We start from the raw sequence: 23,164 nt of genomic DNA, 5'->3' as shown, positions 1-23,164 counted from the left end.
AAAGGTTTTAACAATTTACACAAGCACACAAACTATGCAACCCCGCAGGAGGGATGGAAATGGCACAAAAGACTAAAAATTAAAATATTAACTTTGCCACCAAAGGTACAACTTGATTTTAACTTCTAAGAAAAGTCTTACGGCGAATGGGTAGCAACTTTATATACTAAAATGGTCATTTAAATAAAAGCGCATAAAATGCAATCTCATATAAAATACGGTTGGCCAAAAAAGTTAAGATGCTCTACATCACACAGATACCGCCTCTCAACATCATAGGCAAGGTCAAAACATATTTCAGGTATTGGGCCGTTACACTCCAACAAATCCGACAAACATGACAGACGTAGCTCCGAACGACAGAGAGACACTAACTGCCTAACAAATGCGGACGAGAGACAGATGAGAAAGCAGAGGACGAGAGACTGAGCAAGAAAACAAGTAGAATTTAACAAGAGTAAATCACACAACATGTCACCAACCACTCAACTTCTAATTAGGAAAGGACCGAGCCAAGCTCCACAAGATGGTAACTGAAGGGGCCCGCTCGGAGAACCAGTTACACCACGGCGTCGCAGCTCGCACCGGCCAGACGGATGTCGTGGGTTGACTCCTGTTGCTCTCGTGTCGACCGCGAAGTCTCTACCCCTCGCTATACGCCGCGGCCCACTGGACTCACGTGGCGACCTCACATGCGCCGACGCTCAAGGCGGACAAGTCATCTTGTGTCTCAGTGCGCGGCCGACCAACCTAGCCATTTAACAGCCTATGATCATTGCCTGAGCAAACTCGAGCAGACTGGCGGCCTAACGCGCAGACTCAGATGCAGGAACTATGCCCTGACCAGCGACCACTCGCTGACTTCTCTTACTGGCGGAGTGGAAAGACTCTAATATTGCCGGCTTTAAACCTTGATCCGAACGAAAGACATACTAGCACCCCGGACGACAGACAGACACTAACTGCCTCACAAATTCGGACAAGAGACAGACTAGCAAACTGGGACGGGAGACTGACCCAGACTGACTCAGTGGCTCCAGACTGACCGACTGGCGAGCTTTTTTTTTTTTTTTTTTTCATTTATTGAATTTCAATTCCCCCCGAAGGGGGCGGGCTGGCAGCAGCTTAGTACGCCGCTCTTCAGCCGACAGATTTTGTGACAAAGATCAAGAGAACAAATAATAAAAAACAGGCGATAAAATCGGAGACTTAGAGAGTAACAAGGCGAAAAGAAATCGTGGAACTTAAAACAACAACACAGGGATGATGACGCTAATAAAAATACATACGAAGTAGACAGGGAAAACAATAGACAATTAAAAAAAAAAAACACGGCGACAGTCTGGATTCTGTTCGCAAAGGAAATAAAATTCACACCGAGCGACAGCATGGTTTCTGTTCGCAACACGAGAAAGACAAACAACACTGAATAGTCACTGGAACACTGCACTAAAAAGTTGGCAAATGTGACACCACAGACGAGAGCAGGTGGGGGGAAACTGGACAGAAGATGGGAAAACAAAAAAGGGGGGGAAAGGAGAGTAAAAGCGAAGGGGGGAGCCGGGAAAGGGGCTGAAGGAGGATGAGGACCCATAAGAAGGGTGGGGGGCAGACGCGACAGGGAGTGGGGTAGGCAGAGGAGGGGAATACAAAAGGACTGGGGGAGAGAAGGGAGGGAGGGAGAGGTGTAGTGGGGAGAAAACAGGACGGAAGGGGGGGGGGAAGAGGGAGCCCAGGGAAAGGACAGAGGAAAGGAGGGGGATTGAGGATCAGAGTTGATAGGAAGGATAAATGGAGGGAGAGAGGGCATCATCCGGGAGGGGGAGTTGACGGAAGCCACCTTGGGAAAGGAGATGGAGGGTGTAGAGATGGAGGGTAGGGGGGACACAACGGTGAAGACGTGGCAGGGGGCGAGGATGGGAGAGGAGAGGAGCAACCAGGGGGTGAGGGGGTTCAAGACGGCGGGAGGTGTAGAGGATGCGGATGTGTTCGAGGAATAGGAGCAGATGGGGGGAAAGGAATGAGATCATAGAGGATCCGTGTGGGGGACGGGAGGCGGATACGGAAGGCGAGGCGGAGTGCATGACGCTCAAGGATCTGGAGGGACTGATAGAATTTGGGGGGGGGCAGATATCCAGGCAGGACTGGCATAACAGAGGATGGGACGGATGAAGGATTTGTAGGTGTGGAGGATGGTAGAGGGGTGCAACCCCCATGTCCGGCCAGAGAGGAGTTTCAGGAGTCGGAGGCGGTTGTGGGCTTTGGATTGGATGGAGCGGAGATGAGGTATCCAGGTGAGGTGACGGTCAATGGTGAGGCCAAGGTAGGTGAGGGTGGGGGTGAGACGGACAGGATGTGCGCAGACAGTAAGGGAGAAATCCAGGAGCCGGAAGGAGCGAGTGGTACGACCTACGATGATTGCCTGGGTCTTGGAAGGATTGAGTTTCAGGAGCCATTGGTTACACCATGCAGCAAAAAGGTCAAGGTGATTCTGGAGAAGGCGTTGGGACCGTTGGAGGGTAGGAGCGAGGGCGAGGAATGCGGTGTCATCAGCATATTGCAAGAGGTGTACTGGAGGGGGGGGTTGGGGCATATCTGCCGTGTACAGGAGGTAGAGGAGAGGGGAGAGGACAGAGCCCTGGGGCACACCGGCAGAGGGGTAGAAGGTGTGGGAATTGGCATGATGGACGGTAACATAGGAGGGGCGGTGGGAGAGGAAGGAGGCCACCAGACGGATGTAGTTGATAGGAAGGGCGTAGGTTTGGAGTTTAAACAGGAGACCGGGATGGCAGACACGGTCGTAGGCCTTTTCGAGGTCAAGTGAGACAAAAATGGCAAAGCGACGGGAGTTAAGCTGGAGGGAGAGGAGATGAGTGAGGCGGAGGAGTTGGTCATCAGCAGAGAAGGAGGGTCGAAAGCCACATTGGGTGTTTGGGAGGAGGTGGTTTTGGTGGAGGTGGAGATGGATGCGCCGGGAAAGGATGGATTCCAAGAGCTTGCTGAACACCGATGTGAGACAGATAGGACGATAGGAAGAGGCATCAGATGGAGGCTTATTGGGTTTGGAGAACATCAGGATACGGGAGGTTTTCCACAGGTCGGGATAGAAGCCAGTGGCAAGGATGACATTGTAGAGGGTGGCAAGGAGGGAAAGGAAGGAGGGAGGGCAGTGTTTGAGGTGGCGGTAGGTAACGCAGTCGTGGCCGGGAGCAGTGTTGCGTTTAGTGCGCGGTGGACTGGCGAGCTCATAGCGCCCCTTAAATGCACGTGATTAGGCAACCTTTGCCCTTTCCCACCAGAGGGAGACACCAAAGCTGCGATTGCGACAGCGGCGCCACCGCCAGAAACGGAGGGCGACTGCTTCACCCCGCGCGCTGCGGCGCGCTCTTCAAAACAGCAATTTTTACCGCGGCTCAGTGAACATAGGCTTTTGTACGAAAGCGTTACATACTAGTTGGTACATTACAGAGGAAGTAATGGAAAAGAAATGTAGGTGGCCAGAGTTAGCAAGCATATGGGGGTACAGTGCCCGGCCTGCTCTTTCACCTCAACTATCAACTAGCATTCGATTTGTGGTCAGTAGCTGAAAAACACAACGAAACTTTGACCGCCCAGAAATAAATACATTGCTCTAAAGTTTTCTTAAGTGCTGTATGAAGCCTCATAAAAGAAGAAACATAGTATGGTGCGTAAATCGAACAGTGTTATCCATCACGAAAGTTATGAATATGTATGAGTACGACAGATATTTCACGCGCCCGCTCGATTGAGCGGTCCCAAATCAGTCGAGTGCGACATTTGTTTTGTCGGTGTGTACAACACGAAGTCGAACCAGTGGCCCACCAGCGGCAGCGCCGTCCTGACCTACACTGACCCGGCTGGTGCCCGCCCCTACTCCATCCAGAAGGCCCGTGGTGGGTTCCCGGACGTGTCAGCAGACGCAGCAACATTCAGTCAGTAATGTTACCGCCCAGATGACGTCTCCCGTCGTCTGCAAGGCCCCGGGGGCGGACCCTCACGCAATTCCCCTGGCTGGACCTCTGAGGGGAAGCGGGAGTCCTCGGTCCCTCCCCCCCCACTGCGTCCTGGAGATGTCGGGTGCCGTGACGGCCCACCAGGAGACTGCGTTGCCGCGCTGTCGCCCTCTTCGCCGAGTCTGACGCGCCCTCAGCAAGCCGCTGGCGGGTCGGAGGCTGCGACGTTGGAACAGTTCGCGTCCCAGCTAGGCGTCGTGTCGGCAGTCTTCCGCCCTGAGTGGCTCATCGGCGGCACCTGTCGTTCCGGTCTCGAACGTGGCTCCTGGGAACTCACGGAGATGCAGCCATCCTCGCCGACAGTGTGGCGGCCGTGTACCGGAGAACTGGAGCGATATTGCACGATGTGTTACCTAACACTAATCGGAGAATCGAGCGCGAATCAGGTGAACACCATCGATCCTTCTGATCCAGTGCCTATTGGCCTATCGGCTGGTGTATTTACTACGATCTACATCTACAACTACATGACTACTCTGCAATTCACATTTAAGTGCTTGGCAGAGGGTTCATCGAATCACAATCATACTACCTCTCTACCATTCCACTCCCGAACAGCGCGCGGGAAAAACCAACACCTAAACCTTTCTGTTCGAGCTCTGATTTCTCTTATTTTATTTTGATGATCATTCCTACCTATGTAGGTTGGGCTCAACAAAATATTTTCGCATTCAGAAGAGAAAGTTGGTGACTGAAATTTCGTAAATAGATCTCGCCGCGACGAAAAACGTCTTTGCTTTAATGACTTCCATCCCAACTCCCGTATCATATCTGCCACACTCTCTCCCCTATTACGTGATAATACAAAACGAGCTGCCCTTTTTTGCACCCTTTCGATGTCCTCCGTCAATCCCACCTGGTAAGGATCCCACACCGCGCAGCAATATTCTAACAGAGGACGAACGAGTGTAGTGTAAGCTGCCTCTTTAGTGGACTTGTTGCATCTTCTAAGTGTCCTGCCAATGAAACGCAACCTTTGGCCCGTCTTCCCCACAATATTGTCTACGTGCTCTTTCCAACTGAAGTTGTTCGTAATTTTAACACTCAGGTACTTAGTTGAATTGACAGCCTTGAAAACTGTGCTATTTATCGAGTAATCGAATTCCAACGGATTTCTTTTGGAACTCGTGTGGATCACCTCACACTTTTCGCTATTTAGCGTCAACTGCCACCTGCCACACCATACAACAATCTGTTCTAAATCGCTTTGCAACTGATACTGGTCTTCAAATGACCTTACTAGGCGGTAAATTACAGCATCATCTGCCAACAACCTAAGAGAACTGCTCAGATTGTCACCCAGGTCATTTATATGGATCAGGAACAGCAGAGGTCCCAGGACGCTTCCCTGGGGAACACCTGGTATCACTTCAGTTTTACTCGACGATTTGCCGTCTATTACTACGAACTGCGACCTTCCTGACAGGAAATCACGAATCCAGTCGCACAACTGAGACGATACCCCATAGGGCCGCAGCTTGATTAGAAGTCGCTTGTGAGGAACGGTGTCAAAAGCTTTCCGGAAATCTAGAAATACGGAATCAACTTGAGATCCCCTGTCGATAGCCGCCATTACTTCGTGCGAATAAAGAGCTAACTGCGTTGCACAAGAACGATGTCTTCTGAAACCATGCTGATTACGTATCAATAGATCGTTCCCTTCGAGGTGATTCATAATGTTTGAATACAGTATATGCTCCAAAACCCTTGGGGAAGCGCTTAGATTTCATTCGTAGTGACCGAACCGTCCTCCCTTACTCCCAGCCGTCAGCACTGCCTCCCACTGCTACGTTTGCTATGTTCACCCTCTTGACAGACCCACACGGAATGAAGCTATGAAGCGCATCGCACTTCTTGCACAACGTTTCGGAGGCGCCCCGAGGTTTGGCCGGCTCTTTCGGTGTCGCACACTTGCCGCTGAATCGCTCGCTTCTGCCGTCCTGCTCTCCAGCTGTACTCGCTTACGCCACACGCCGCGCCTTTTAACGCACTGGTCTTGCTGCGAACTTGGAAATTTTCTGACTTCCCAAACTGAACCGTTCTTCTGTGCAACAACTCCTACCCCCATGCACTAACATTGTTGGAATCCTCGTTATCCTTCGTATTTTACTATTTTTCTTAACACAGGATGTTCCAAAAGCAATATATCTATTTGGAACGCATACATTTATTAAATTGTAGGACATACAACTATGAAACTTGGGACACATATTTACGAATCTTATCGGATTTATAGATTACAGATGTTCCATATGTCCTCCACAAACGACGAGTATCATATCGATACTCCAATTCCGCCCATACTCGTGTAAACATGTCCATCGTCACTGATGTCATCGCAGTACGGTTCTTCAAGGGCCTGAGGTAGTGTAGGTGCATAAACGTTCTCCTTAATGAATATCACAGGAAGAAATCACCGTTGAAAGCCAGCAGAGAAGTAGTAGGTCGCCACCTGTTTGAAGATCAGTGCATCTACATCTACATCCATACTCCGCAAGCCACCTGACGGTGTGTGGCGGAGGGTACCTTGAGTACCTCTATCAGTTCTCCCTTCTATTCAAGTCTCGTATTGTTCGTGGAAACAGATATTGTCGGTATTCCTCTGAGTGGGCTCTAATCTCTCCTCATGGTCTCTTCACGAGATATACGTAGGAGGGAGCAATATACTGCTTGACTCCTCGGTGAAGGTGTGTTCTCGAAACTTCAACAAAAGCCCGTACCGAGCTACTGAGCGTCTCTCCTGCATAGTCTTCCACTGGAGTTTATCTGTCATCTCCGTAAGTCTTTCGCGATTACTAAATGATCCTGTAACGAAGCGCGCTGCTCTCCGTTGGATCTTCTCTATCTCTTCTATCAACCCTATCTGGTACGGATCCCACACTGCTGAGCAGTATTCAAGCAGTGGGCGAACAAGCCTACTGTAACCTGCTTCCTTTGTTTTCGGACTGCATTTCCCTAGGATTCTTCCAATGAATCTCAGTCTGGCATCTGCTTTACCGACTATTAATTTTATATTGTCATTCCATTTTAAATCACTCACAATGCCTACTCCCAGATAATTTATGCAATTAACTGCTTCCAGTTGCTGACCTGCTATATTGTAGCTAAACGATAAAGGATCTTTCTTTCTATGTATTGCCGGCCGGGGTTGCCGAGCAGTTCTAGGCGCTACAGTCTGGAACCGCATACCGGTACGGTCGCAGGTTCGAATCCTGCCTCGGGCATGGATGTGTGTGACATCCTTAGGTTAGTTAGGTTTAAGTAGTTCTCAGTTCTAGGGGACTGATGACCTTAGAAGTTAAGTCCCATAGTGCTCACAGCCATTTTTTTCTATATATACGCAGCACATTACACTTTTCTACATTGAGATTCAATTGCCATTTCCTGCACCATGCGTCAATTCGTTGCAGATTCTCCTGCATTTCAGTACAATTTTCCGTTGCTACAACCTCTCAATATACTACAGCATCATCCGCAAAAAGCCTCAGTGAACTTCCGATTTTATCCACAAGGTCATTTATATATATTGTGAATAGCAATGGTCCAACGACACTCCCCTGCGGCACACCTAAAATCACTCTTACTTCGGAAGATTTCTCTCCATTGAGAATGACATGCTACGTTATGTTGTCCAGGAACTCTTCAATCCTATCACACAATTGGTCTGACTGTCCATATGCTCTTACTTTGTTCATTAAACGACTGTGGGGAACTGTATCGAACGCCTTGCGGAAGTCAAGAAACACGGCATCTACCTGGGAACCCGTGACTATGGCCCTCTGAGTCTCGTGGACGAATAGCGCGAGCTGGGTTTCACACGATCGTCTTTTTCGAAACCCATGCTGATTTCTGCAGAATAGTTTCATCCAGATATTCACGCACTTGTTGAGTCCACTCTTGTTGAAAAATGAGGTTGTCCTCGTTCATCCTCGGAAACAACCAGTTTTGTAACATGGCAATATACTGCCAACCGTTAATCATGTTTCCTTCAAAGAAGAACGGCCTGTAGACAGATGAATGTGATATCGCCCAAAACACCTTGACTCTGAATGAATCTCGTACGTGTTCAGTGTGTGCATGTGGTTTCTGTAAGCCCCAAATTCGAACGTTGTGTTTGTTTAGTTTCCCGCTAAGGTGGAAGATGGCTTCAGCACTGAACACGATACGTTATGCGAATGAGTATCATTCTCAATAGCATTCTGAAGCTCGCCAAAAAATGCCACACGTTTGCGTTTGTTGTCATGGCTTAGAGCCTGTAACAGCTGTAACTTGTACGGCTTTCTAACCAACCGACATCTCAAAACACGCCGAATGGTTGTCCTAGGCAGTTGTCACTCCTTACAGGCCCGAAGATCGGATTTTCTAGGATTGCGCTGGAAAGCGGTTTGGATTTGTGCGACATTTTCGTCGTTCACACGAAGGTGGCGAGGCCTTTTTCGCTGACACAGACATCTTGTGTTCGCACGCTTTCCATAACATCTGCGAGTGTTCCATCCGTTCGGGGGACCAGTTTGGTACCTCAAGCTGGAACGTCTTTGCACTGTAATCACGGAATTACACTTCGCAAACTCGAGAACTAAAACTAATTTCTGCTGCGGAGCAGCAATTGTGCAACTTGTGGCGGTAACCAAGCAAACAGAAGAAAACTGATATCTAGCGGCAATGAGTATAAATCAGACAGTGTGTTCCTTCATCGAATAAACGACCGAGCCGCAGCGATCGATTGTTTTGACAACATAATTCTCTGTAACACTTGTATTGTTTTTGAAACACCCTGTGCATACCGATAAAAAGAAAATCCTCCTAGAGTAATTTGGGACCGGTGTATCCAATGTTGACGGGAAATTCTGCTTTCGAAACAATTATGTTCCTAACGGGATACAAACCGACTCCGGGCGTCGTATTAAAGGTGTGGTGAATCGTTCAAATGGCTCTAAGTACTATGGGACTTAACATCTGAGGTCATCAGTTCCCTAGACTTAGAACTACTTAAACCTAAATAACCTAAGGACATCAGACACATCCACGCCCGAGGCAGGATTCGAACCTGCGACCGTAGCAGCAGCGTGGTTCCGATAAGAAGCGCCTAGAACCGCTCGGCCACAATGGCCGGCAAAGGTGTGGCGAGCGACTGATATTTGTTTGGAGTGAAAGCAGCTACACACCTGAAAAATCGGCAAATGTTCTTAATTATTTTTATTATTTCTATTATTTTTGACCTGAAATCATCGCCATGGCGACCTACAACGAAAAAAGAGGAAGTGCGTGAGTTCCAGTCATGACGATGACCACATGAGGCTGTGAATACGCCTGTAACACAGAATATGTAAATAGTGAGAAATGTCAACATAAGGTGGGAGGAAGGTTGGGTAGCATCAAAAGTACTGCCACAAGAGATGAGTCCGCTGCAGGAAGGATCCTGATTTTGCTTTATAATTTAATTTGTTGACAGCAGAGGAACAATTTACAAGTGTCCATTCTGTAGCGCAAAATCCCGTCTAAAATAACCGACAATAGCAAAATAAAAGCTTACATCGTCACTGAAGACAAAGCGATAAAACAGAGCAACAACTGTACCAAGTTAGTTTCACAAATTTCGGAAAACCGTACAGCCTTTAGACATAAAAATCTTCGCATAGCTAAATAGAGACCGAACCTGTTTGCATGAATTCATTGGAAGCTCCAGGTAGTTGAGCTAAGTTCAAATGGTTCAAATGGCTCTGACCACTATGGGACTTAACATCTAAGGACATCAGTCCCGTAGAACTTAGAACTACTTAAACCTAACTAACCGAAGGACATCACACACATCCATGCCCGAGGCAGGATTCGAACCTGCGACCGTAGCAGTCTCGCGGTTCCGGACTGAAACGCCTAGAACCGCACGGCCACCACGGGTGGCAGTTGAGCTAAGTATAGACAGCACTATGTACTGAGTAACGGTCATAGATGAGAGGTGGATTACTGTAAAAATAATGGCTCTGTGTCTACTGACCTGTTGGCATCTTCTGTAAAGCCCTACTATTTATCAATATCTGGATATAGGATATCGATGATAGCAATGATTAACTATATTTATGGATGTTTGACGTGGATGTGTGGAGTGATGTATGTGTGTGTGTGTGTGTGTGTGTGTGTGTGTGTGTGTGGACACAAGTGAAGTTAACTCCCATAGTGCTCAGAGCCATTTCAACCATTTTTGACACAAGTGAGGGCGAATAAACAGTAGCAGAGCCCCGTCGGCAGTGTCTGAGGGTTGTCTGGCGTGCTATAGTCTGCTAGCGTAGACGACTGACGCGGGTAAAGCCTGTAATAAGTAGTCACTAACAAATTCCGCCTCCGCTTAGCTGTGTGAACAAGTTTACGACTTTTAAGGGCGCTACGGGTTTCCGACATTTGTCCAGGTAACGAGTTACAGTGGTTGCCCTACATTATGGTTATATTGTTTGCGATTTGCCTTTTACTTTAGTACTGTCCTTTATTTTGGAGCTATTTTTGCGCTGCAGAGTGGGCGTTCGTAACTTGATCGTCTGCTGTCAACAAACTGGAGTACAGGGTAAAACCGAGATGCGGGAGACTCTCGTGTTCTGCCTGTAGTTTCGAATTCAACGAACCGACCTTCCACGTTATGTTGACAATGAAACATGCCCTTAGAAAAATTTATGAGTTTCTGTGCTGATAAACGTATTACGTTATCTGATTTTCAAACAGCTGAGCAAAATTGACCGTAATCAGACATTTCTCTCTTTACTTATTGTGGTGAACACTAAACTGACACACAATATTTTTAGCGCAACGCAATCTGACTTTCAATTATCCCTACAAAAGAATGGACCTGACTAACAATAACCTATACCTTTCATGAATCACTCACCTCACAAAAATCTTGGTTACTCGAACTACTGCAATACAGGGAGCGCCAATACTGCCAGCTAAATAAAAGATTCAAACTACTGAAGGCACTAACTACTGATAGGCGTAGTTAGCAAATGAAAGATTTTGATAGAGAACAAACATTGTATTTACCTTAATAATATTCAAAAGTCATCATCATATATCAGTTCATGATATGCACTATTACAAATTTACTCTTTCTAATGGACACACGTCCAGATCGTCCGCTCTCAAAATTCTGCCAACTCTCTCCCAACATCCACCACTGCTGGCGGCTCACCTGCAACTGCACAACGCTACGCGCTGTTCACATCCAACTGCCCAACACTACAATAGCGAATATTCCAACAATGCCAACCAGCCACAGGCTGCACACAGCACAGTCAGTGATTTTGATATAGAGCGCTACGTGGCGTTGTTGTTGTTGTTGTTGTTGTGTTCTTCAGTCCTGAGACTGTTTTGATGCAGCTCTCCATGCTACTCTATCCTGTGCAAGCTGCTTCATCTCCCAGTACGTACTGCAACCTACATCCTTCTGAATCTGCTTAGTGTATTCATCTCTTGGTCTCCCTCTACGATTTTTACCCTCTACGCTGCCCTCCAATACTAAATTGGTGATCTCTTAATGCCTCAGAACATGTCCTACCAACCGATCCCTTCTTCTAGTCAAGTTGTGCCATAAACTCCTCTTCTCCCCAATTCTGTTCAATACCTCCTCATTAGTTATGTGATCTACCCATCTAATCTTGATCATTCTTCTGTAGCACCAGATTTCGAAAGCTTCTATTCTCTTCTTGTCCAAACTATTTATCGTCCATGTTTCGCTTCCATACATGGCTACACTCCATACAAATACTTTCAGAAACGACTTCCTGACACTTAAATTTATACTCGATGTTAACAAATTTCTCTTCTTCAGAAACGCTTTCCTTACCATTGCCAGTCTACATTTTATATCCTCTCTACTTCGACCATCATCAGTTATTTTGCTCCCCAAATAGCAAAACTCCTTTACTTCTTTAAGTGTCTCATTTCCTAATCTAATTCCCGCTGCATCACCCGACTTAATTCGACTACATTCCATGATTATCAGTTTTGTTGATGTTCATCTTATACCCTCCTTTCAAGACGCTATCCATTCCATTCAACTGCTCTTCCAAGTCCTTTGCCGTCTCTGACAGAATTACAATGTCATCGGCGAACCTCAAAGTTTTTAATTCTTCTCCATGGATTTTAATACCTACTCCGAATTTTTCTTTTGTTTCCTTTACTGCTTGCTCAATGTACAGATTGAACAACATTGGGGAGAGGCTACAACCCTGTCTCACTCCGTTCCCAACCACTGCTTCCCTTTCATGTCCCTCGACTTTTGTAACTGCCATCTGGTTTCTGTACAAATTGTAAATAGCCTTTCGCTCCCTGTATTTTACCCCTGCCACCTTCAGAATTTGAAAGAGAGTATTCCAGTCAACATTGTCAGAAGGTTTCTCTAAGTCTACAAATGCTAGAAACGTAGGTTTGCCTTTTCTTAATTTAGCTTCTAAGGTAAGTCGTGGCGTTACCAACATAAAAACCTAAACAGCCTACTTAGAACAAGATTGGTGAGTGGGGACGTATTCTCAGTCTTATAGCGACAGATTCACTTGTTTCGTTGTAGGTCGACGTGACGATGATTTTAGACGGAAAGTAATCAAAGTAGTAGAAATCATTGATACAACAGCTTCTGCAGGTTTCGAGACCTCTTTTCACGATCACGTAAATGACATAGAACTTTGTGACTGTGGCCAGATGGGGCTGTTCCGTACAGGGAGGCGGCAGCGGCAGTGACTCGCTACAGAGTACAGGAGGAGGACTGCGCGCTACCAGTACGTGCAGAAGGGAAGGGAGTGGCAGCTGACGTCCAACGTAAGTGTGACGTACGGCGCGACTGTCTCGCGGCGGTCAGCCAGGGGGGGGGGAGGGGGAGTGAGGAGGAGGAGGCGTGGGCGGTTCCGGCGTGCCGTGGCTGCGGCCCTGCACAGTGGCCTGCTGCGCCGTGGTCTGCCGTGGACCGGGCCGCTATCGACCGCCACGGAGGCACAGGTGTGGCAGGCTGTATGTAGCAGCCGGCGTGGGCCGCGGCGTGCGCCCCGCCTGGAGCCCACGCACAGGTCTGGGCCTGCGGCAGACACTGCGTGCTCTGCTGGAGAGTCATCCTGGGAGCAGCCCACCGACCGTCACAAACACGGATCCCCGCGATAAGCGCAGTCGCGTAAGTGATGGCCCGGCAGCTCCGTGCCGGGGGGCTTCTGGACGTGCCCTTAGCGCTGGGATTTCACCCGGCACAAATCCCGCCCATTCACCCCCCTCCACGCCTATCCGTAGCGTAAGGCCCTCCCCTAACCAGCCGCCGGTCCCACAAACTGGAAGCTACATCAAAGTTGTTATCGTCACAGTCCAACACATGTTACACTGTGATGAGAGTCAGTAATGATAAGAAATTTAAGTTTTTCTGGATGTTAATATAACATGAATTTTCATTATTAAAGAAATAAAAATATTTATAGAGAATTGATAGCATCGCCAGCAATAGAAAAGAAAAAAATAACGCTATATTATTCAAGGGCAATAAGGACAAATTTTCATTAACTAATTCACTTATTATAATACGTTTATTTGAGGGTAACAGCAGAGCAAACATGCAATGCGAAAACAATGGTCTGGACTCTGTTATGTCGGTAGTAAAGCCACGGATGCAGTCGACTAACTCTGTTGTCTAAAATCAACGTTATATAGAAATAAGTGAAAGTCGTTTTGTTTATGTAGGCCCTCATAGTAACTCACGAAAATTAAAGAATATAAGAACGCCGTAAAGTAGAAATGCCTAATGAAGGCAGTACGATATTTGCTTATATGACATATTTCGTTGGTATTTGCATGGGTAATGGGTGAATTTTAGCTTGTAAATTCTTCCAGTGCCATACCTGCGCATTATAAACGAGGTCATAAAGACCTGTGGCTGTTTCTGTGTGATTAATGTACTATATGCTGTTGCAAACGTCTCAGGGAAATATTCTGTCATTCTTTGTCCTGTCTGTTTTTAACCAAAAGATTTATTAATTCCGTAAATGTCATTCAAACCATTTTTTAAAAAATAATAATAATGATGATATGTATTTTTGTCACAGAGCAGTTTTGGAGGAAATAAATGCTGCAGTATTCCACGGCTGTGAAACGTCCTTCGTGCTGTGCTAGTTCTTCTTCCACCCCTAAAACTTTTCAGCAAAACCATTCAGTGAATAACACGCAAAAACAGCTCGGATCGATCTAGCAAGAACAAAGTAATTTTGATACGATCTGGAAGTATAGTGAACATTGGTGCTTGTTTCATATATACTGTCTGAGTTCTGAAACTTAAGTGTCGACTATACCGTGGTTCTTCTTTCTCCAAGCAAATTATTCTTTGAGGGTAGCTTTTTCCTGTTGTAGCTTTGGGTGCTTTTTCTCACATAGAAGCATGTTTCTTCATAGGCTATTCATCTGAATACTGAGTTCTCGTATTTAAAGAATTCAGTGCTAAATTGTTTTCTCTTATGTTTGCTGTGGAAGTACCTGGCGCGACTGAGGCCAATTGTGCACGTTTTTTTGTAACGTGTTTTTTAACTATGTGGCAAAATTTAAGACCTAGCAAGATATTAGTTTAACATTCACTCCGAGCGAGTGCAGCGGAACGCGGTAAACCACATGGGTCAACTGAAACGATGCCCAGGCGCCGAACAAAGACCGGGAAGACCGGGGGTGAGTGGGCGGGACTTGTTCCGGGAGAAGTCCTGGCGGTAACGGTTCCTGGCTTCTGTGGAGTCTGGACAGCGGCAGACGGGAACTGGCAGAAGTGGAGCTGTGATGGCGGGCCAAACGCTGGACGCCTCGGCTCGGTGCGCGCCCAAGTCGAGGTCCCGCTCCCTCTTCCGGTCATGCAGACGTTTCTAACTGAGCCGAGCCGTGGTAAAATTTGCTGTTTTGAAAAGCCCGCCGCAGCGCGTATTGTGAAGCAGTCGCTCTCCGTTTTTCGCGGTGGCGCCGCTGTGGCAATTCCAGTAGAGAGCCTGTATAGGGAGAGAGTGGCCAACCGGACGACACGGCGGCCTTTTTTCTGCTTAACTGCGCGCAGGACTTTTCAATGACCAGTAGTGGAATAGTGGAGTACACACTGCATGGGGGCTTAATTAAACATAAAATGCAAATAATTTTAATATTTTTTAGTCGCTGTCTGTCCGGTTACGAAGTCTCGTAACCGGTTGGCCCTGACTAGTATTAGTACGCAATCTGACTGCATAGAATAACAACAAAGAATGAAAGGAAATTTCCGTTAACACAATTAATTAATTAAGTCCCCAGCAACTATAAAAGCTACGAAACAAAAACTACGAAACGACAAGGCACAAGTGTAACTGTTCTGTGTGTGGAAGTGTGATTCAACGTTAACACATCTGGCACGGTTCCTCCTCAATAAGACAAGATATTTTAAAACACCATTTACAATGAAGAAATTTAAAAAAAAAAACAGAAATACTATAATTGCACATAGAAACCAGAATTACACTCTAATACATGAACACAAGCCAGATGCTTTGTTGACTGAACCTGTGACCAAGAGGCATTATTGTTTAAGACATTTGAAATAAAAAAATTTTCTTTACCTTCATATATATTGACGAAAAGTGCACTCTGATCATTACAACATCCCCAATCCAACAACATCTGGTGTCTAGCCCATCAAAACAACTGCACACAACATGGCCTCAACTAGTACAGCAATCGACATCCCACAGCAACTTTTGAACAAGCACTAACTACGGCAACTTCTCAACTATGACTGCCAGTGAAGGCGGCGGAATAAAACTCTTTGGCGCAATCTCTGGCGTTGTGACTCAGTGTAGCCACCTTTCAACACTCACCGAATCAAAAGCACAAGACAATATGGCGAAATCATTCGTTAAATGCCTTTGTTTATAAGAATAATGTGTTATAATAATTTCCACACAGTCAATTTACAGGTCTGTTTTCGAATTTAACTACGTATATTGCAAGTTGTTTTACATGTAGTAAAAAGCAAAAACGACTTACTTCGCATAGATAAGAGTACTTGGTTGGCTTCCACGAGGCTCCTCTTTGATTTATGTCAGCCCTGTTGACTGCGACTGCCCACTGCTTTCGTCTCTCTTCATTGCGTGGAAATGCTAACACGCATTGGAACAACCAAATGCAGCACAACCTGGCATCGTTTACGAACGTCTGCAGAACGAAGTACAGGTGTCACAAACAATACTGTACAATTACTAACGTGTTTATTTCAAACATGTAGGCCTACCGATTTCATCACAAAACGCTTCATTATGTCTTCTCGTATTTAAGATCGCAAACGCTAATTACGTACTAAAAACGATATATGTAGTGTTGGCACAAGAGCCAACACCGTGTTACTGGAGCAGGCCGAAATCCACGCGTTTTAGCTCACGCAGCCTGGCGTGAGGAGGGAAGAACTATACTGACGTGAGGTCTGGAACATGACAAGGAATTAGAATTCAGAAAGCTGACGTAATTAGTTTGGTACTTAACTTTAATCCATTAATGATGAACGTCGCTCTTGACGGTACATGATTCACAATATTGTCTGTTCAGAATTAATTCTAATTACTGAATATGGCGCCTTGCTAGGTCGTAGCAAATGACGTAGCTAAAGGCTATGTTAAACTATCGTCTCTGCAAATGAGAGCGTATGTAGGCAGTGAACTATCGCTAGCAAAGTCGGCTGTACAACTGGGCGAGTGCTAGGGAATCTCTCTAGACTAGACCTGCCGTGTGGCGGCGCTCAGTCTGCAATCACTGATAGTGGCGACACGCGGGTCCGACGTATACTAACGGACCGCGGCCGATTTAAAGGCTACCACCTAGCAAGTGTGGTGTCTCGCGGTGACACCACAATATACCATAAATCGAACATGCATGCACAACGCATAACAAGTCTCTAAATAATTCATATACCTTTTAACCGTTTCCAAAAGTCCTCTGAACTTCAATTCAACTCAAAAGCACGGCGAACATAGGAAGCGCGAGAGACGTTTGGCGCCATTTTTCTGCCAAAGCTAATCAACCACTCACGGGCAACTTCACCTATGGCCACTCTCTCTGTATAGAGGCTCTCTAAATTCCAGCTCTGGTGTCACCCTCTGGCGGGAAAGGGAAAAGGTAACCGGCTCATGTCCATTTAAGGGGCGCTATGAGCTCGCTAAGTGGGCGAGTCTGGTCAGTTGGTCAGCCGGGTCAGTGTGGGGCCGTCAGTGTCTGTTTGTCGTCCGGAGTGCTAGTATGTGTTAGGCCGCCAGTCTGCTCTAGTTTGCTCAGGCAATGGTCATTGGCGGTTGAATCGATCGGTTGGTCTGTCGCGCACTGGGACACAAGATGACTTGTCCTTCTTGAGCGTCGGCGCATGTGAGGTCGCCACGTCAGTCCAGTGGGCCGCGCCTTATAGCGAGGGGTAGTGGCTTCGCGGCCGACACGAGAGCAACAGGAGTCAACCCACGACGTCGGTCTGGCCGGTGCGAGCTGCGACGCCGTGAGACGGGAGATCGGCGCGCCTTCCTGTGTCCGTTGAAGCGGCTGGCAGCGGACGGTTCGGGAGAGCGTTTTGGGGGTGCTGCGCCAGGTCTTCGCCAGACATCGCAGTTATTAGAAGTTAAGTGATTCGTGATATGTTGTTTCATTTACTTGTTAAATTCTACTTGTTTTCTCGGTCAGTCCCTCGTCCCCAGCTTGCCAGTTTGTCTCTCTTCCGCATTTGTTAGGCAGTTAGTGTCTGTCTGTCTGTGTGCCGTACGTTAATAGCTGCCTCTGTTATGTTTGTCGCATTCGGTGTTAACGAATTTATTGCTTGGAGTGTAACGGCCGAATTCCTGAAATATGTTTTTATCTTGCCTGTCATCTCGAGAAGCTGTATACGTGTGATGTAGAGCATGTTTGTATATTTTATGTAAGACTTTATTTCATGGGTTTTTATTTAAATGGTCATTTTAGTATATAAATCTGTCATCCTTCCACCGTAAGAGTTTTTTTTAAAATGATGTTGCACCTTCGGTGGCAAGTTAATTTTTTTTTGTGTTAGTGTTTTGTACCATTTCCATCCCTCCTACGGCGGTGCGTAGTTTATGAGCTTGTGTGACTTAAAATTTTTAGTTTAAAGTAATCTGGTGTGTTGCAGATTTGCACCAGTGTAGTCTTTCAGAGGCTGTTGTGAGCGGTCGTAACTACGGCCGTGTCAAAAGGGAGCGGCAAGGTTCTCTACCCGAAAGCTCATACTGTCAATATTTGTCTTTCTGTCTCTGAATAAAATTGTAACTTCATATTTTGAGGGTGCTTTCTGATTATAATTTTAAATCTGTTTTTTTTTAACGGTTTTTAGGAATAAAATTTTCATTTGTTGTAAGAAATTTAATTTGTTTTCATCAGTTACCCTCTGGCAACTACTTCCACACTCACTTAGTGTGATTAAATGTGTTAATGTTCTTGATGAATCGCTAGGAAATAAATTAACTTCTTAAGAAAAGATTTTGAAAATAGATTCACGGTTCACTAACGTATTAGGGATTTTCGACAAAGCACACACTCCGACCCGAGTCGAACGTTCACACCGTAAACCCCAACAGCAGTGCAATTTCTCACAGGTGGCTTCTAATCAAACTGCGTGCCCGCGAAGTACCGTCTCAGTGGTGCAACTACGTTCGTGATTTCCTGTCAGGAAGGTGAGAGTTCGTAGTAACTAACGAAAAGTCATCGACCGAAACGGTAGTGGTATCTCGCGTCACCGAACCAAGTGTCATACGCCCTCTAGATAATCCATTTACGAGACAATCTGAAGAGTCATTTGCAGACGATGATATCTTGTTTACCGTCTCGTCAAGTCAACGGATGACCAAAACTATCTGCAAAATCATTTAGACAAGATATCTGTATGGTGCAAAAAGTTGCAACTGTATACTAAATCTAGTCCGTTAAATTTCCGTTACACTATATATCACACAAATCTAAAAGCTGTGAATTCGGCCAAATGGCTAGGAATTACAATTAGGAACAACTTAAATTGGAACGATCACACAGACAACGTTGACGGGAAGCAAACAGACTACTGCGTTTTCTTGGCAGAAAACTTACAAGATCCAAGGCTCCTGCTAAAGACACTGCATACACTACGCTAGTGTATGCTGGAGTATTGCTCCGATCTGTGGGACCTGCATCAGTTAGGACTGACAGACGCCATCCAAAAAGTTACAAGAAGGGCAGCTCGTTTTGTCCGATCGTGAAATAGGGGAGAGAGTGTCACACATATGGTACGAGAACTGGAACAGGAGTCATTCAAACAAAAAGTGTTTTCCATTGCGACAGGATATTCCTATGAAATTTCAGACCTCATGTGCAATTGCGAAAATATTTTCTTGACGCCGATCTACGTAAGAAAAAAATGTATTCGTTTTCCCCACACACTATTCGAGAGTGGAATCGTACAGAAATAGTTAGATGGTAGTTCGATGAAACCTCTCTCACGCATTTAATTGTGAACTGCACAGTAATTGTGTAGCTATAGACGTAGATGTAGAGTCACTCTCTTGTCCCCTGCGGCTGCCCCTACCCGACACAGATCCCCCCGTCACCTTTGTATTGCGGGTTGCATGCCCTACAGGCGAAGCCGCGAGTTGCGCAAGCCTGGGTGTCAGTGTCACCCACACAGATTACATTCCGACAACCACCACGCACCCCGACCAGACACTAGGATGACATCGTCCGACCAGGAGACCCAACTGGGTCATCTCTGACAATGGCAGCCCAGTGTAGCAATCCACGCGGTGTCCGAGCACTGCACAGCCATTTGGAGTTCTATTCTGGATCGTGTTGGAAGGTACCAGCAAGCCCCGTAGGCCACTGAAAGACGCCATACCTGAACACGCTGTGTGAGTAAACAGACTTCTTATTAGGACCACCAGAGCCGCACTGCTTTATCACAAAAAAATGGTTCAAATGGTTCTGAGCACTATGCGACTTAACATCTGAGGTCATCAGTCGCCTAGAAGTTACAACTACTTAAACCTAACTAACCTAAGGACTTCACACACACCCCTGCCCGAGGAAGGACTCGAATCTCAAGGGGGAGGGACCGCGTAATCCGTGACATGGCGCGTCTATCCGCGCGGCCACTCCGCGCGTCGCTCAAGCTGGCAGGGCTTCGTCCCTCTGGCCGTCGATGTCAGCGTGTCGAGGGCCACCGCGACAGCGGGGGGCGTGGCAGCCGCTCTCCCCACAACTTAGAGAAGTCGTTATGGGCGGACCGTCATTTCGTCAAATGATAATTGAATGGGTTATTCTTTGTCAGCCCTTTATTGGAAACAGATCATATGTAAAATAAATAGTTTTGCGGAACATAGACGCCGTATTCTGACTGCAGTATGGTGCAACATTAGAGTCACTTAAAGTGACTTGTTTTCAAGCCACTCAGGAACGTTGTTGATACGTTCTAATTTGTAACGCAGACTGAAAATGGTCGAGATGATTCTTTTCAGAAAAAGAGTGACTGCAGTTGTCTTTATTAAGTGCAATAACAAGAAAACTATGTCGAAGAGGTTTATGGCTATTTTTTGGAGTTTCTGTATTTTATATGTATTCTCCGTGCCAACGTGGCACTTCTGTTGGTGGAGAAACTCACCGCTGATTTCAAGTTTTGGTTTGTCCTGATGCCCTCCCTGGATGTTCGCTAAAGTTTTCCTTCTTCTCGTGCTGAAATTGTCGAACCTTTCTAAGTCGAGTATGTGTCTTGTTGTCGTGAATAATACGAGTGGTGTAATTACAGAAACGCTAGCTGATAAACGAATCGTCAAAACTGAAATTACGAGGGCAGTTCAATAAGTAATGCAACACAATTTTTTTCTGAAACAGGGGTTGTTTTATTCAGCATTGAAATACACCAGGTTATTCCCCAATCTTTTAGCTACACAACACTATTTTTCAACGTAATCTCCATTCAATGCTACGGCCTTACGCCACCTTGAAATGAGGGCCTGTATGCCTGCACGGTACCATTCCACTGGTCGCTGTCGGAGCCAACGTCGTACTGCATCAATAACTTCTTCATCATCCGCGTAGTGCCTCCCACGGATTGCGTCCTTCATTGGGCCAAACATATGGAAATCCGACGGTACGAGATCAGGGCTGTAGGGTGCATGAGGAAGAACAGTCCACTGAAGTTTTGTGAGCTCCTCTCGGGTGCGAAGACTTGTGTGACGTCTTGCGTTATCATGAAGAAGGAGAAGTTCGTTCAGATTTTTGTGCCTACAAACACGCTGAAGTCGTTTCTTCAATTTATGAATAGTAGCACAATACACTTCAGAGTTGATCGTTTGACCATGGGGAAGGACATCGAACAGAATAACCCCTTCAGCGTCTCAGAAGACTGTAACCATGACTTTACCGGCTGAGGGTATGGCTTTAAACTTTTTCTCGGTAGGGGATTGAGTGTGACGCCACTCCATTGATTGCCGTTTTGTTTCAGGTTCAAAGTGATGAACCCATGTTTCATCGCCTGTAACAATCTTTGACAAGAAATTGTCACCCTCAGCCACATGACGAGCAAGCAATTCCGCACAGATGGTGTTCGGTTAGACAACGAGGGACCCAGCGGGAACAAACCTTTGAATATCCCAACTGGTGAACAATTGTGACAGCACTACCAACAGAGATGTCAAGTTGAGCACTGAGTTGTTTGATGGTGATCCGTCGATCATCTCGAACGAGTGTGTTCGCACGCTCCGCCATTGCAGGAGTCATAGCTGTGCACGGCCGGCCCTCACGCGGGAGATCAGACAGTCTTGCTTGACCTTGCGGCGATGATGACACACGCTTTGCCCAACGACTTACCGTGCTTTTGTCCACTGCCAGATCACAGTAGACATTCTGCAAGCGCCTATGAATATCTGAGATGCCCTGGTTTTCCGCCAAAAGAAACTCGACCACTGCCCGTTGTTTGCAACGCACATCCGTTACAGACGCCATTTTAACAGCTCCGTACAGCGCTGCCACCTGTCGGAAGTCAATGAAACTATACGAGACGAAGCGGGAATGTTTGAAAATATTCCACAAGAAATTTCCGGTTTTTTCAACCAAAATTGGCCGAGAAAAAAAATGTGTTGCATTACTTATTGAACTGCCCTCGTATATAACTGTATTCCTTACTAACTTAGCCAAAGTAATTAAAAAACCGGAACTCTAAACTAAACAAGCTATCCCGTGAAACAGTGACGTGCAGTAAAGTGAACAGTGCTACACTCTGTGACGTCACAATACGTGACTTGCAATTCCAACACACAAAGCTAACGGCAAAAAATGCTCCATAAAATTACTGAGAAAGTTTTGAAAGAATAAATACTCAAAATGTTTCTGCGAAAATGCCATGACAATTTACGTACACAGTCTGACTGAATAAAAGTCCAATTCTGAATAACACAGAGGCAAATGTAACGCTGCACCGTGAGAAACTGCCTAGATATCAAATGGAATCTGAAATAAATTTTACCAACACTGACCCTGATAATGAAGTTTGAGAAACAAGGCTACCTGTAAATGATCTTATTCTCTTGATTGTAATGTAACCGGCCCTAAAACTTTTTCATCTGCCTTTCGTGTGGCAACGTAAACTCGGTACTGCTCGAAATGATTGACCTAAGATGTACAGCTCAGCAGCAGCCTGGTAGCTAAACAGGAGGGAGAGACTTGGGCAACGGGACGCGCAGCTATCCTAAACAGATCATGCTTTCCTTTTACTCTGTGCAGTTGTTTTTCGCTCCGTGCAACGTTGCGACACACGTGATCAGAAACTGAAATTCTTTCGTGCGCAGACGATGGTGGAATTTGACATTTTGAATGATTTACAATGACTGATCTTTAAAACACTGAAAGTCACTGTCTGACCATAGCAGTCGTCATTACAAAAATTATATTGTGTAAGAAATATTTCTCTGCCATTAAATTTATTACTAGAAATTGTAAAGGAGTGGTAAAAATCTATAACATCTGAGTGCAAGTCATGTAATTTACTTATCCTCGTCTGAACAATGAACTAAATCACCCAAAAAAATAATGAAAAATTTCAATAAAACTTTCTGTCTTTGAAACACAGCCGGCCGGAGTGGCCGAGCGATTCTAGGCGCTATAGTCTG

General features: G+C 46.1%; 1 protein-coding gene across 1 annotated transcript in view; it reads left to right on the top strand.

Moving 5' to 3' along the window:
- Positions 1-9,139: 9,139 nt before the first annotated feature.
- The window catches only part of LOC126418818 (WSCD family member AAEL009094-like), a 139,748-nt gene continuing 125,723 nt past the window's right edge, over positions 9,140-23,164 (top strand). Inside the window, exons 1-3 of the mRNA XM_050085762.1 lie at positions 9,140-9,152; positions 12,717-12,833; positions 12,950-13,179. Of these exons, the coding sequence (XP_049941719.1) occupies positions 9,140-9,152; positions 12,717-12,833; positions 12,950-13,179 (360 nt within the window). The remainder of the gene's footprint in view (positions 9,153-12,716; positions 12,834-12,949; positions 13,180-23,164) is intronic.

The sequence above is a fragment of the Schistocerca serialis genome, chromosome 9 (genome assembly GCF_023864345.2).
Source record: "Schistocerca serialis cubense isolate TAMUIC-IGC-003099 chromosome 9, iqSchSeri2.2, whole genome shotgun sequence".
NCBI lineage: Eukaryota > Metazoa > Arthropoda > Insecta > Orthoptera > Acrididae > Schistocerca > Schistocerca serialis.
Note: the sequence above shows the minus strand (reverse complement) of the source record. Positions and strands in the feature narration are given on the sequence as shown.